This window comes from Mesoplodon densirostris, chromosome 4, assembly GCF_025265405.1.
Source record: "Mesoplodon densirostris isolate mMesDen1 chromosome 4, mMesDen1 primary haplotype, whole genome shotgun sequence".
Taxonomy (NCBI): Eukaryota; Metazoa; Chordata; class Mammalia; order Artiodactyla; family Ziphiidae; genus Mesoplodon; species Mesoplodon densirostris.
The window spans coordinates 149056820-149071509 of record NC_082664.1 but is presented as its reverse complement, the minus strand read 5'-3'; the positions used below and the strand labels follow the sequence as shown (position 1 = coordinate 149071509).

General features: G+C 45.1%; 1 protein-coding gene across 1 annotated transcript in view; it reads left to right on the top strand.

Annotated features, from left to right (window-relative positions):
- Window positions 1–10977, top strand: part of BNC1 (basonuclin zinc finger protein 1) — a 30175-nt gene extending 19198 nt beyond the window's left edge. The window contains exons 2-5 of the mRNA XM_060095351.1: window positions 604–703; window positions 1766–2001; window positions 3988–5834; window positions 10293–10977. Of these exons, the coding sequence (XP_059951334.1) occupies window positions 604–703; window positions 1766–2001; window positions 3988–5834; window positions 10293–10977 (2868 nt within the window). The remainder of the gene's footprint in view (window positions 1–603; window positions 704–1765; window positions 2002–3987; window positions 5835–10292) is intronic.
- Window positions 10978–14690: the final 3713 nt, after the last annotated feature.

The following is a 14690-nucleotide window of genomic DNA, read 5'->3' as shown; positions in this document are numbered from 1 at the left end:
CGACCTGCACCTGGGCATCGATGCAGGGCTTGTCCAGCCTGTGTGCGTCTGTCGGTCACACAGTCCAGTGAGCGGAGTTGGGGAATCATTGTCAGTGTGGTCAGCCATTGCATGTCCTCAAATCTATCTTGATATTCAGCCTCTGCCTCATGTTGGGGGGTAACGAATTACACATGTGTGTTACTCTCAGTTCTGATCGCTCTCCTATTTACTTGTGTCAGGGTAGCCCGTGTATACCTTTCAGGGTTGCTGTTCTGGTCAACTTAGAGATTCAGTGAGAATGTGACTCTTCTTCACCCTTTCTGTGTCCTTAATAACAAGCAAGATGTTTCCTTCCCACCTGTAATCCTTTCTTATAAAGAGCTCTGGGATTTTAGCCCATTCTCGCATGCAGAATATCTGTGTAGCATGTTCACTGTCTCCAGGTCTGGGGCCAGCTTCCCCTCTTTCCAGGATACACTATACAGGTCTGGGCCTGGCACAGAGTGAGCACACATCACTCAAAGAACGTTGCTCAGTGGAGGAGTGTGTTTTGTTATGTAAATGTGATGTGTGTTCCACGCCTCACTAACATGCCAGGTATCCCTGTGTTCTCTTCTGCAGGCCATCGGCTGTACTCTGAACTGTAGTTGCCAAAGCTTCAAACCAGGAAAAATAAACCACCGTCAGTGTGAGCAGTGCAGACATGGATGGGTGGCCCACGGTAACTATTTTGCCCCCTTTCTTGGCCTTTAGTGTACCCTTTAAATAATTTACAGTTATTCAGGAACAGATTTAATATCTAAGAATGACAGCTAACATTTGTAAGTTACTGCTGTGTGTCAGGTTAACAGCCTAAGAGCTTTATATACGTTATCTCTTTGAATCTTAACAACTCTGTATGATAAGTGTTTATCAACCCCCTTCTAAAGATGTAGAAAATGGGCTTCAGGGCTGTCATTCTGCAACAGTAGAAATGTCTGTGCTATCTAATATAGTAGCCTCTAACCCAGGGTTGCTAGATGGAAAAACAAAATGCTCAGTTGAATTTGAATTTCAGTTAAATTATACATAATTTTTTAGCCTAAGTATATCCCAATGAATATTTCTGTTATAAGTGTATACCACTTATTCATTTTTTATCTGAAATGTATATTCAAGTTTAATTTTTATTTGTTTTTTTATTTGCTATACCTGACAGCCCTACACTAGCCACATGTGGCTACAAGTACTTGAAATGTGATTAGTGCAACTGGTGAATTGAACTTTTAGTTTTATTTAATGTTAATTAATTTAAATCTAAATTTGAATAGCCATATGTGACTGATGACTGTTGCATTGGACAGCATGGAGTTCAGTGGCTTAACTTGCCCAGCCCAACAACTAGATAGTGGCACACTAGGGCTCAAACCCAGATCTGTTGGCTTTCCAAGTCCAGGTTCTTCTCCAGACCCCATGCTTCCTGGTTTTCCATCCTCTTGATTATGCACCTGCCGCCTTCGTTTTTATCCGTTTTCCGTGCACGGTCCCTACTTGCGGCTGTTTTACTCCTTAGGCATGCCACAGGAAAGGGAGAAAAGAAGCCTCTCAGGCTAGTCCATTTTATTTTAGAAGTTCCTGAGAATAACTTGGAGCCAGATAGCTATTAAGATTATTAATTGTTTGCATATTTGTGGGTTTTCTACTGGAACAAATAACTGAGAGTTAGCGCTAACCTACTTCTGTGCAGTGTTTCTCTTAAAAGTAGAATCTTAAAAAATGATATTTCTTCAATTCACTTTTTCAGCTCTAAGTAAGCTAAGGATTCCCCCCGTGTATCCAACAAGCCAGGTGGAGATTGTCCAGTCCAACGTGGTGTTTGATATTAGCAGCCTCATGCTGTATGGGACCCAGGCCATCCCTGTTCGCCTGAAAATCCTACTGGACCGGCTCTTCAGTGTGTTGAAGCAAGATGAGGTCCTCCAGATCCTTCATGCCTTGGACTGGACCCTCCAGGATTACATCCGTGGATACGTGCTGCAGGTATGGGGACCATGGGCACTGTTCTCCTAGAATGTCTTCCGAAGCTCGTGTCCATGGAACTGATGTAACCCAGTTGCCTACAGTGCTACAGCCATTGGTAGTCATCCTTCCCTTTCATCGTTATTTCTAACGTCTTAAGCCCCACCTCCTGTTCTGGGTGAACTCCAGTGCCTTTCCTCAAGGTATCTGTAAGACTTCAGGATGCGGGAGCGTTCCATGTTCTCTGATGTAGGTTGCACTCAGCCAGCTCTTCCACAGTCAACCATTTGCCCCATCCTTGGTGCTGCCTCCGTTTCTTTCATTAGCCTCAAACTATTTACTGACGCAAGACATCATGTTTCAGATTTTACTGAGAGTTGGGGGTTGAGGAAGGGAACTTACATTGCAGAACGGCACAGCAAACAGTTACAATTTCATGCCACACCTTCCTGTTCTTTAAAACCCTCTGCCATCCATCCTACTGCTAATTTTCCTTCCCAGGCTCCATCACCTTGTGATATTTCTGTGTGCATGCTCTGGCTCATTCTCTCTCTGCCTCCCCCGTTCCTTTTGGCCTCCTCGCATTTTCTCTGTGTCTCTCCCATCATTCCATGCCTTTCGTCCCTTCTCTCATCTCCTTCCTTTGCAGAGTAGTTTTACCTCTTTTTCTGTACCATACTGTGGGGGGTAGGCCATATGCTTCCTATCCAGAGAGGCTATCAAGGTGTTTCAGCAGCAAAGAACATATTCCCTGATGTGAATTACATCACTTCTCTGACATATGAAACAGCTACAGCATTTTCTTCCTTGTCACTACGCTAGAAAATGTCAGCTAACTTTGATAAAAATTTCAACGAAATGGGCAGATGAATGTTATTTCCAAGACTAACATACACTTCAGTCTAACTCAGCTGGGCCATAACCCTGAAACAAATACTAATAACAACCATTTATTGACTTAGACCCTCTTCCAGTAATCTCACAAGGTAGGTACACTATCCCCATTTTCCAGTTGGAAAACCAGAGACTGAGTGCTTCTAAATCTTGCTGAAGTCACTCAACTTGTATGCAGCAGACTGAGAATTTGAACCCACTTCTTTCGAACTCTGACAATGCCTCCAGTCTTCCTGTGGAAACATGTTTGCTCACCTCGAGTGCAGGACCCCCAGCAGGCTAGAAACCACCTTTTATGTAGAGCAGCATTATGACATAGATCAATATTTAATGATCCTAATAATCTTGCTTTCTAGTGTTAGGATTAAAAATATGGAATCAATTACCTTGAACCTCTAGTGCATGAAAAATTTATGATGTTACATTCCTCATCATCTTCAAAACTCTTACATGCACTGTGAAAAATCTCAGTAGGCCATCAAATACATGTTCTGTGATAAAATATTTATTGTAGTTTTGGGAAAAGTTAGGCCTTGCTAGAGTTTGAAAGATCTCCAACACTCCAGTGTAATTACAGCTCTGCTTTGTGAACATAGGCAATAGATCAATACAGGTTCATTTGTTTTTCAATGTTAGTTGCTTGGGAAAGATTATTAAACTTGCAGCAAATAAATACTTGAACTATATCTAGGCCTGATTGCCTCATCTATACTCTTAAGATAAAGAAGTTACTATTGTTCAGATGATACATATTTTAATTTTAGTGGAGGAAAATTATGCCTGATGCAAGACAACCAATTGGTTTGAAATAAGATGGAAAATAATCACCAAACTTCCCTTAGGCTTGAGTGATATAATCTTATTTCTCTCTTCTGGACCACTGCTTGCATTTGTGCAGTTTATTTTCTGCACAGAGTTTCTGTCCTAGGACAGTGGGGTGAGCGAGGGCTGAACTCATCAAGCCTTGTGCTCACAGGGGTGTCTTTTTCTAATATGTACAAAAGTGCCCTGTGGTGCTGATGGAGGCCCTGACCACATACATGGTTCCTTTCTTAGAGAGAAGGGTAAGGAATAGTAAATTAATTGCCCTTTTTAATTCTGGTTTGGGTTTAGGATGCATCAGGAAAGGTGTTGGACCACTGGAGCATCATGACCAGTGAGGAAGAGGTGGCCACCTTGCAGCAGTTCCTTCGTTTTGGAGAGACCAAGTCTATCGTTGAGCTCATGGCAATTCAAGAGAAGGAAGAGCAGTCCATCATCATCCCGCCCTCCACGGCGAACGTAGATATCAGGGCTTTCATCGAGAGCTGCAGCCACCGGAGTGTCAGCCTCCCCCCTCCGGTAGACAAAGGAAACCCTGGCAATATACACCCCTTTGAGAACCTCATAAACAACATGACCTTCATGCTGCCCTTCCAGTTCTTCAACCCTGTGCCTCCCTCACTGATAGGGTCAGTGCCCGAACCATATGTGCTAGAGCAGGGTCAGGACCAAAGTCAGGACCCCAAACAGGAAATCCACGGACCCTTCCCCAACAGCAGCTTCTTAACTTCCAGTTCCACCCCATTTCAGGTTGAAAAAGAACAGTGTCTAAACTGTCCAAGTCCTGTTACTAAAAAGGAAGACAGCGCCCATTTAAGTGACTCCAGCTCATACAACATCATCACAAAGCTCGAAAGGACACAGTTGTCCCCAGAGGGCAAAGTGAAGTCCGAGAGGAACAGCCTCAGCACAAAGAAGGGCCGGGTGTTCTGTACAGCGTGTGAGAAGACCTTCTACGACAAAGGCACCCTCAAGATCCACTACAACGCCGTCCACCTGAAGATCAAGCATAAGTGCACCATCGAAGGCTGTAACATGGTGTTCAGCTCCCTGAGGAGCCGGAACCGCCACAGCGCCAACCCCAACCCCCGGCTGCACATGCCAATGAACAGAAACAACAGGGACAAAGACCTGAGGAACAGCCTGAACCTGGCTGCCTCTGAGAGCTATAAGCGCCCAGGTTTCAGGGTGACTTCTCCAGACTGTCGACCTTTCCCTGGCTACACTGGTTCAGGGGAGGATTCCCAGAGCCAGCCAGTCTTCCCAAGCATCGGCCAAAATGGAGTGCTTTTTCCCAACCTGAAGACGGTCCAGCCGGTCCTTCCTTTCTACCGCAGTCCGGCCACCCCGGCTGAGCTAGCAAACACACCTGGGATGCTGCCTTCCCTCCCTCTGCTGTCCTCTTCAATCCCGGAACAACTGGTTTCCAACGAAATGCCATTCGATGCCCTGCCCAAGAAGAAATCGCGGAAGTCCAGTATGCCCATCAAAATAGAGAAGGAGGCTGTGGAGATAGCGGATGAGAAGAGGCACACTCTCAGCTCAGATGGAGACATGGCCCTGCAGGTGGTCAGTGAAGACGAGCTGGAGGCCTGCAGCCCCCGGTCAGACAGAGCCCCACTGGGAAGCTTAGGGAAGCCTGGTCCTGAAGGAGAGAGGCCCTGCCATCTCAAACCGGCGATCGAGTCCAGCGGAGCCATCCGCCAAACCCCTGAGCAGGCCACATACAACTCGGAGAGGGAGACTGAGCAGAAGTCAGTGCTGACCGTGGTGCCACGGGACAGGGAGGATGGTGGCCGTGAACCTCACCTCACCCCCGGGGTGGAGCCCTGTGTCCCTTTTCCTGACTACGTCAAACTGCAGCAGCGCCTGCTGGCTGGGGGCCTCCTCAGTGCTTTGTCCAGCCGGGGGATGGCTTTTCCTTGTTTTGAAGATTCCAAAGAGCTGGAGCACTCAGGTCAGCACACATTCGCGAGGCCGAAGGAGGAAAATCGCTTCCAGTGTGACATCTGCAAGAAGACTTTTAAAAACGCTTGTGGTGTGAAGATGCATCACAAGAACATGCATGCCAAAGAAACGCACACGTGCACGATGGAGGGCTGTAAGGCCACATTCCCTTCCCGCAGGAGCAGAGACAGGTAAGACATCTGGTGGCAATCATTTCTTCCAAGGCAGTGGTTCTTAAACTTTAGCATGCATCTGAGTCACCTGGAGGGTTGTTAAAACAGACTTCTGAGCCCTCCCCCTAGAATTTCTGCTTCAGTTGGTCTGCTTCAGATGTGAGAGTTTGCATTGCTAAGTTCCCAGGGGACACTGATGCTATTCCAGGGACCACAGATTGAGAAACAGTGTTCTATAGATCCAGATTGCTGGATTTTCAATTCTAGAATTTAAACTCATTTAGCCACAAAACCTGACCTGAAATGATGTGAGGCTATTTTAATCTTTTTAAATCTCCCTTTGTGTGGATTTTTTTAATGTATATTCCATACAGAAATGTTAATGGATTTATTATGGGGGCATTGCCATGATATGACAGTATATGCATCATTCTGCCTTTTTAAAGCCTGAGAAATTCTGGATTCAGAAACATCTGGCCCCAAGGGTTTGGGATAAGGCATCATGAACTAATTCACACATTAGAGGGGGAGGAAGCAGGGGAGCTTTTAAAGTTAGGATTGTAGCCCCCCAAAACTTGTCTGATTTTCATTTCACACTATGAAGTCCACAGAATGAAACGTTTTCTCCGATTTCTATTTAACCACTATTTTTGAGAGGAAGAATAACTGCCTGATTGAAGATTTTTGAAATACTAAGATATCAAAGAGTAAAGGCAATTAACAGGTTATTTCAGTGTCTGCGACGTGTGGTTCAAAGATGAGAAGTCTTTCAGTGCCGGGTTTTCATGACCCCACCACACACAGTCAGACTGTTTGTACCGAGTGCCCGGGTATAGAGTATCTCTCATCACTCTGGGGACACAGCACTGGCGTTACTATCTTACTTGTGCTTTTCTTAATGAACTTGAGTCGCATAACCACTCTTGAGGTCGCCTTCCTCCCCAGCCTATAAAGGGAAGAGGAAGCTTACCAAAAGATGACCCCAGGAGGCTTTAAGGAGAGAACCAGCTCACTGCTGAAATGCAGCATTGTGGATGCTAAATGGTTCACAGAATATCAAAATGTTACATTCGCTTAAACAAGCTTGACTTCGAGCAGCTCAACACCACCACTGCCTCGGTCCAAGTTGTAGCACCTAATTTATTAAGAGGGTGAAAATGTATAGACTCCCACACACATTCCTGGACAGGGCTCCTAAGAACACATACATTGTCTTGAGCAGAGAGGATAGGGCAGGGGTGATATTAGTTAAAATTCCTGTTTCTGTTGCTGGATGTTGCACCAAACCACCAAGATACCCAAATTAGTGAGCCAGTGCCCCTCCTCCACCCTCCAAGAAGGGTGTTCGTTCCTGAATAAGCTGTCATTATAAAGAAGAGATAGTCATATCGGTCAGGTTATCCTTGATATTTATGATACTGTTCTGACCTACATTGTCTACTAAATTAGAAGACATATTGAATTTAAGATACTATTTATATTTATTTTTCATATATTTAACATTTTCTTATTTGGGGACCTATTTGTGATGCCAGCCTCCTGCCCCACCACAGGAAGACATCTTTCGTTCTAAATGTAAACCACTAATTCTAGTAGTCTAGAACTTGGACTGCATTTTCCCTAGCATCTGTGATTAAAATGATACCATCTTAAACAGGACTTTGTGAGCAGTCCCGGGCCCACCACCATTTTTCTGAGTCAGAGATGAGACTTGCATGGCTGTAAGGATAACTGACGTCCTCTCTTCAAGCCACTGCTACTGCCAACAGCAGTTCCTAGGATCCATCACCAAGGGGCGAGGACAGAACTGTGGATACTTATTTAGCCAAGAAATAGCCAATAACCTTCTGTGTTAGGTGCTCTCGACACAGTCCCTGCCCACGACAGCCAGTGGGGAAGACAGAGCAGTGAGCAGGTGATTACAGCTGAAGGCGGTGGCTGCTAGAAGCGGGGTATTCTGTTACGGGCACGTGGGAGGGCGCCTACCCAAACCCTCTGAGAAGTTAGGGATGGTTTCCCACAGGAGTTCTATCTGATCCAGCAGCTCGCAGAGGTTTTGGTCTCACAGCCCCTTTACAAATTCTTAAAACCTCAACACCCTCAAGAACTTCTGTCTATTTGGGTTTATATCTATCAGTATTTACTGTATTAGAAATTAACATTGAAAAATTATGGGCTTCCCTGGTGACGCCGTGGTTGGGGGTCCGCCTGCCGCTGCAGGGGGCACGGGTTCGTGCCCCTGTCCGGGAGGATCCCACGTGCCGCGGAGCGGCTGGGCCCGTGAGCCATGGCCACGGGGCCTGCGCGTCCAGAGCCTGTGCTCCGCAGTGGGAGAGGCCACGGCAGTGAGAGGCCTGCATACCAAAAAAAAAAAAATTGAAAATATATGTATCACATCACTTAATAAACCTATTATATGTTACCATTACATTTTTATGAAAAATAACTACATTTTCTGGATCAAAAACTTAGTGAGAAGTGGCTTCGTTTTACATTTTGCCAATATCTTTAATGTCTGGTCCGGTAGAAGACGACTGGGTTCTCATACCGGCTTCTGCATTCAGTCTGTTGCAATATCACATGTCACGTAACCTCTGGAAAACTCCACTCTACACTAGTGAGAGAATGAGCCTGAAAAGGGAAAACAGTGTCTTAGTATCATCATGAAAGGAGTCTGACTTGAGGGACATCCTGAAAGGATCTCAGGGACCACTAGGGGTACCCAGACCGCAATTTGAAAACCACTGGTCTCAGCTTATCTAAATAGTTAAAAATGGGAGGGAAGAGTTGGACGGGGAGGTGTAGAAGTTGAAGGGGAGAAATACAGACCTGGGCAGTAGGCACAGTATTAGTCCTGGAAGCAGAAAGCCTGGCACGTGGTCCACAGGGTTTTTGCAGCTGTGATACTCACTGGTCTCAGGGGACATGGCACCTTGGGAAGTGTATCTAACCCTCTGAGGATGGTTAAGGAGGAGAGAGGGCTGCCCACATGTTAGCTCTTGGTGTTCATGGGATCTTCAGGAGTTGAGCAAAGGGCCCAGAGGTTTGCTTTGTTGCGTCAGGGACCTTTCTGTACAAGGTGTTCCAGTAAATGTGTTTGTCAGACTTTTTTTTGACCACTTGTGTATACTGGAACCTGTATGTCAATCTAATGTCTGGTTTTCTGCCGAGACATACCTGCCCCTTCACCCAGGGTGCTGACATAATCACAGGGCAGAGTTGCAGTTGAGAAGAGCTGCTTGCAAAGTGGGTGATCTGGGAGTATAATTCTGATTATGTCCCAAGAAAAGAATACATAAGAAGATTAAAAAGAAGTTCAGAAATAAATTTGATACATTATATGAGTAACACCCCTCCCATATGTCCTTGGAGATTTAGAAGAGAAAATTTGATTCCTTGTTATTTAGGTGAGGGTGTTTTTCCCAATTTGACCCTGGCATGCATTCTGATCTGTGTTGGGGGAGGTATTTTCCCTGTTTGGAATAATTCTCCAATCACCTTTAAGATTGTACCCTCTGGTAAGGGGTGTTTTTGCTCGTCAATAGTTAGGGGATCTCCGAGCAAGGCCGACATTGATTGACAAGTTACATCCAAATGATATCTTATGAGTAAAAGGCATGTGTCATAATGGATACTCATTATCTGCCCTTTAGGAGTAATCATTGGGTAGATGATTGGCAGTGTGCTCACAGTGCTGCATTTGCAAGATTTCTGTTTGGTATATAGTGAAATGTTGCAAATACGAACTAAATTTAGCACACACACGTGTACACCCCACACACACACTCATGCACACACATACAATTTCTAGCCAGTCAGATTTTCACACCTGTAGAACTTGCCTGGGGGTGTGTATGCAAATACTCTAGACCACCATGCAAGCCACATAGGAAATTTTAAATTTTCTGGTAGCCACATTAAAAAAGAAACAAGTGAAGTAAGTGTTAGTAACATATTTTATTTCACTCAGCCTATCCAAAATATTATCATTTCAGTACATGACACTAGCCACCTTTCAGGTGCTCGTGCACTTATGAGTAGCTGTCATACTGGACAGTGCAGCTCTAGAAGATAATATTTCCTGGTTTCATTGAAATAAAGTCATCTGCTTAGTTCCTTATTGTTTGTGACCGGTTTTCTTCTGGGATCTCCTGGTTCCAGTGTCCCAGTTGAACTGGCCTAACTGAAGTAGTCTAGCCATTCTCTAAAGATGAGGTACAAGAACTTACGTGTCAATCAGATTGTGGAAACTGAAGAGAACTACATATTCTGTTGACCTTTCTGGTCAAATGCTAACTTGTGACAAGTGGTGAACGGCAGTGGGCAGTGTCCACCACACACACACACTGTATCACTTCTCTCATGCCACAAGCTTTCCTGGTATCTGCCTAGTGTCTCTACTCAGAATGAAGGCTGTCTTTAACACAACAGAAACAACAACCCAACCCATTGCTAACCATCTTTTCACTCTTGTAGACACAGTTCAAACCTAAACCTCCACCAAAAAGTGTTGACTCAAGAAGTGTTGGAGAGCGGTGGAGACCATTTCCATACAGCTTACTTGTTGAAAGATATGGCTAAGGAGGCCTGTCAGGATGTGGCTTTCACACAGCAAGCCTCCCCAACATCTGTCATCTTCAAGGGAACGAGTCGGATGGGCAGCCTGGTTTACCCAGTAGCCCAAGTCCACAGCGCCGGCCTGGAGAGCTACACCTCCGGTCCGCCCAGCGAGGGCACCATCCTGGATTTGAGTACCACCTCGAGCATGAAATCGGAGAGTAGCAGCCATTCCTCCTGGGACTCAGACGGGGCAAGCGAGGAAGGCACCGTGCTCATGGAGGACAGCGATGGCAACTGTGAAGGGGCGAGCCTGGTCCGCGGGGAAGATGACTATCCCATCTGCGTCCTGATGGAGAAGGCCGACCAGAGCCTTGCCAGCCTGCCATCTGGGCTGCCCATAACATGTCACCTCTGCCAAAAGACGTACAGTAATAAAGGGACCTTCAGGGCTCACTACAGAACTGTGCACCTCCGCCAGCTCCACAAGTGCAAAGTCCCGGGCTGCAACACTATGTTCTCGTCTGTTCGAAGTCGAAACAGACACAGCCAGAATCCCAACCTGCACAAAAGCCTAGCCTCCTCTCCAAGTCACCTCCAGTAACAAGGTAGTGGACCACGTTTGCTCAGATAAACATTGGTCGTAATTCAGGAATAAGATAGTCCAGAGAAAAGTTTCTAACTCTGTTTAGTTACCATTTGGGGCAAGCGAGGCAAAGAATATTTGAGTTGACTTCATAGTCTTCTACAGCAGGATGAGCAGAAGACAAGCCTTGTGAGAAGTTGCCATTGGGGTGGCGTTTCCTATTATTTTTCTTAGCCCAGAAGAAAAATAAAACTGACATAACAAAAACTTGCAGAAACGTGGTTTTCCCCAGATTTGTTTACACATTCCCTGGGAGAGCTCCAGGTCTGCAGGTTGACAGCAGAGGCCCAGGACCTGGGGGCAGCTTGAAGTGAGGCTTGTAGTATTAAGGGTCAGTCGAGTGTCCTGGGATACAGACTGTCACCACGGGTGACACCAGGAGCCACTCCCAAAGATCACATTTTTGAGTTCCTGCTTTAATGAGTCTGAAATCCAAACTGGAGTTTGGGAAAATGACTATTTGAGACTATCCCTCCATTTAGATTGGAGAATTGCCTTTTTTCCCTCTGAAGATCTCATGTGTTACTCCAGGGAGTTCTCAAAGGAAGCACGTTGGCCTCTAATACGTAGGAATACAAATGTTACCTAGGATGTTAGTTCTCACTCTGTAACACGCGTTAAGAGGCTAGGGGGAAATACTTCATGCACTTAAAAATAGCAGTCTTCAATTTAATTTAAAATAAGTTTGCTAATATTTAATTTGTGTTTATGTTATGTGAGTGTGGTGAGTGCAGACATGTCACAGTGTGACCTCTGGGTCTCTGCTCAAAAGCAGAATGAGTGACCACCTAAACTGCAGAACCACTGCCCATTTTCGTTTGGTGACCTTCAGCGTCTGTTCATTTAGATCCCCTGTGGAACAAATGCAGACGTGATTCTGGCGGGACCATTTGTATATATTCAGCCAAAGTGTTGAGAGAATGTGGTCCTGATGGTTGTTGCGCATTTTCAGTATCACTGGATCCCTCAGTCCTCACCCTTTTATAAATGTGTGAGATTAGGATGAACTTTTGAATTTACATGGTAGAAAGAAAAGTAGGACATTGTTGCCATACTGTATGTCTTAATATTTAACTTATTCTGAAGTACATTCTGTACCATTATACACATTTGCTGTTGTAGAAAAGAAGCATAATAGGTCCTGTGAAAGGAGACCCTGTCCTGAAATTCGGCATTTACAATACCCTAAAAGTCCATGGTTGGGAAAAAGAAATTGATTTTGTATTAAAACTTCAAGTTAATCACCTTCTTAAACTCATGGTTGGTTTGAGTAATGAAAAGCATCCTTAAAGAGAATTGGGGCTTTATAAGAGATACTATTCCTCTGACCCAAAGGTGAAAAAAGCCAATAACCTGTTACTGATTATTTCAACTTTTTTTTTTAATAAATGTGACAACTTAAAATTTGTCTCTGCTTAAAGTGAGATGTATCTTTCAACTGTTTTGTTACCCAGCTGTTTAATATTCCATTGTCCCCAAAGTGGAAAAATTTGTATACAAATGAGTTTTCTATGAGTTAATAAAAATATATGACACAGTTTTTGTTTAAAAAGGCAAACCTTTGTCAAAGCAGTTTTGTCATACATACTGCGTGTTGTGTGAGTGCATGTGATCATCATACACACACATACACACATACACACACTTATGAATTTTACAGATCTAACCACCCAGGGAAGGTCTGGTGGACAGGAATCAGTAACTACTGCCCCATCCTAACCGGAACTGCAGCGGTTCATGAGTTGCAAAGGAATTAAGTGGTTACTTCACTGGGAGGAGGGGCTAGGTATCACTTATCAAGGAAAATACAGGGATTTTTTAAAAATCTATGCTATCAAAGATAAGTCTTTGCTCAAAATGGAGTGTAATGAAAGATTTAAGCATCTTCTTTCTTTCTTAAATACTCAGGGTTTTTTTAAGTTATTTTTTTAATTTTTATTGGAGTATAGTTGCTCTACAATGCTGTATTAGTTTCTGCTGTACAGCAAAGTGAGTCAGCTATACGTATATATATATCCCCTCTTTTTTGGATTTCCTTCCCATTTAGGGCACCACAGAGCATTGAGTACAGTTGCTTGTGCTAGACAATAGGTACTCAATTAGTTACCTATTTTATACATTAAAGTAAGTTTTTATTACTTATCTTTTAACCACTTTGCCTCTCTCTTCTACCCTTCCAACATATAGATAAAAGCACAATCCCACCTACCTGTCCAGCCCCCCTCTCAGGTGATGTCAGTGTCCCTGCTGCTTATTTCAGTGGGAGAATAGGAGTCATCAGAGGGGAACTTTCTTAGCTACCGGCATCTGCACTGCTCCCGCCCTGCTCTGGGCCATGTCATCTCTTGCCTGGATGACTGCTATAACCTCCTCACTGGTCTGCTGCATCCATTCTCAGCTCCTACAGTAGCCAGAATGTCCTTCTAAGTTACAGACCCAGTCCTGTAGGGCCCCAGCTCGAAACCCTCCAAGGTTTCCCTTTAGCAGTTAGTGTAAAATCCAGAGACCATCCCAAGGCCTACAAGGCCCTAAAACATTTTCCTGCCCCTGCTGCTTCTCCATTCTCTTTTCATTACAGTCTTTGTCAGCCGTCTCTCCCTCCCTCTCACCATAGCAGCTGTTCCAAACCTCCAGTTTGCAAGGTCCCACCCCGTGGACTGGTCATATTCAGAGCTGACCTCACTTCCTGCTCTCTGAGAATTAGGTGGGAACCCCTTCAGCTTCTCCCTTGGTGCCCACCAGCCCCCATCCATTTGTCTGTATTCATATCCATCCTCATGTGGTCACATCTGCCTGGACCTCCTGAGAATCTATCTTGTGCCTGGCAGACAGTCAACAGTGAGCTGCAGGCCTCTGTGAGAAGGTGACCAGGATCCCCCCTGGACTCCCACCGCCCATTCTGCCATCACATGCAGACCCGTCACAGCCTCCTTAGGCTCCTTTTTTCACCTGAGGGATCCGAGTCTCCCTAACTCAACCTTTCTGATTTTATCCATGTGTGCCTGGGTGGCTATGTTAGTCTGGGTCCTCTAAGAAGCAGATGCCAGTAGGACTAAATGTACAAGGATGGTATTAAGAGACACTCTTGAGAGAAAATAAGGAGCTGGGTAAAGCTGGAGGAGCCGGCAGATGCAAAGCAGGGCTGACCCCAAGTGAAGAAAGGAAGGAGGGAAGATTGGGTGAAAGTATCTTGAGACTGCCATGTACCTGAGGAAGGTTCAGCACGGCCTTTGGGGAGTCCCTGTGTCCAGATGAACCATCCGAGCAGTCGTCCTCCCCCATCTCCCGGGAATGGGTTCCCTGGGAATCGTTTCCCTGCCATGCTCCATCTTGGCTGCGAGCAACCCATGGAAGTGTGGCCGCTGTGCAAACGTGGCAGTGGATGTAGAGCATGATAGCTGTAGCAGTTGGCCAAATCTTACCTTTCTAAAGCCCCTGGGTCCTGTTCAAGGTGCATTCAAGCCTGTATGTTTCTCTAGACTCAAAAGAAGTGTTCATTTTCTTTGTGAAGGCTCACGCTGTCACCTCATCCCTCCAGCTGCCTCAAGGTTGTCGTTCCATCACTTTTCTCTCCCATTCATTATCAAATTCTTCTTTCTAATGGTTCCATCTCTCTAGCCTGTAACATTTGCAAATCTCTCTCATCTTAACGATTAAAAGAAAGAAAAAAT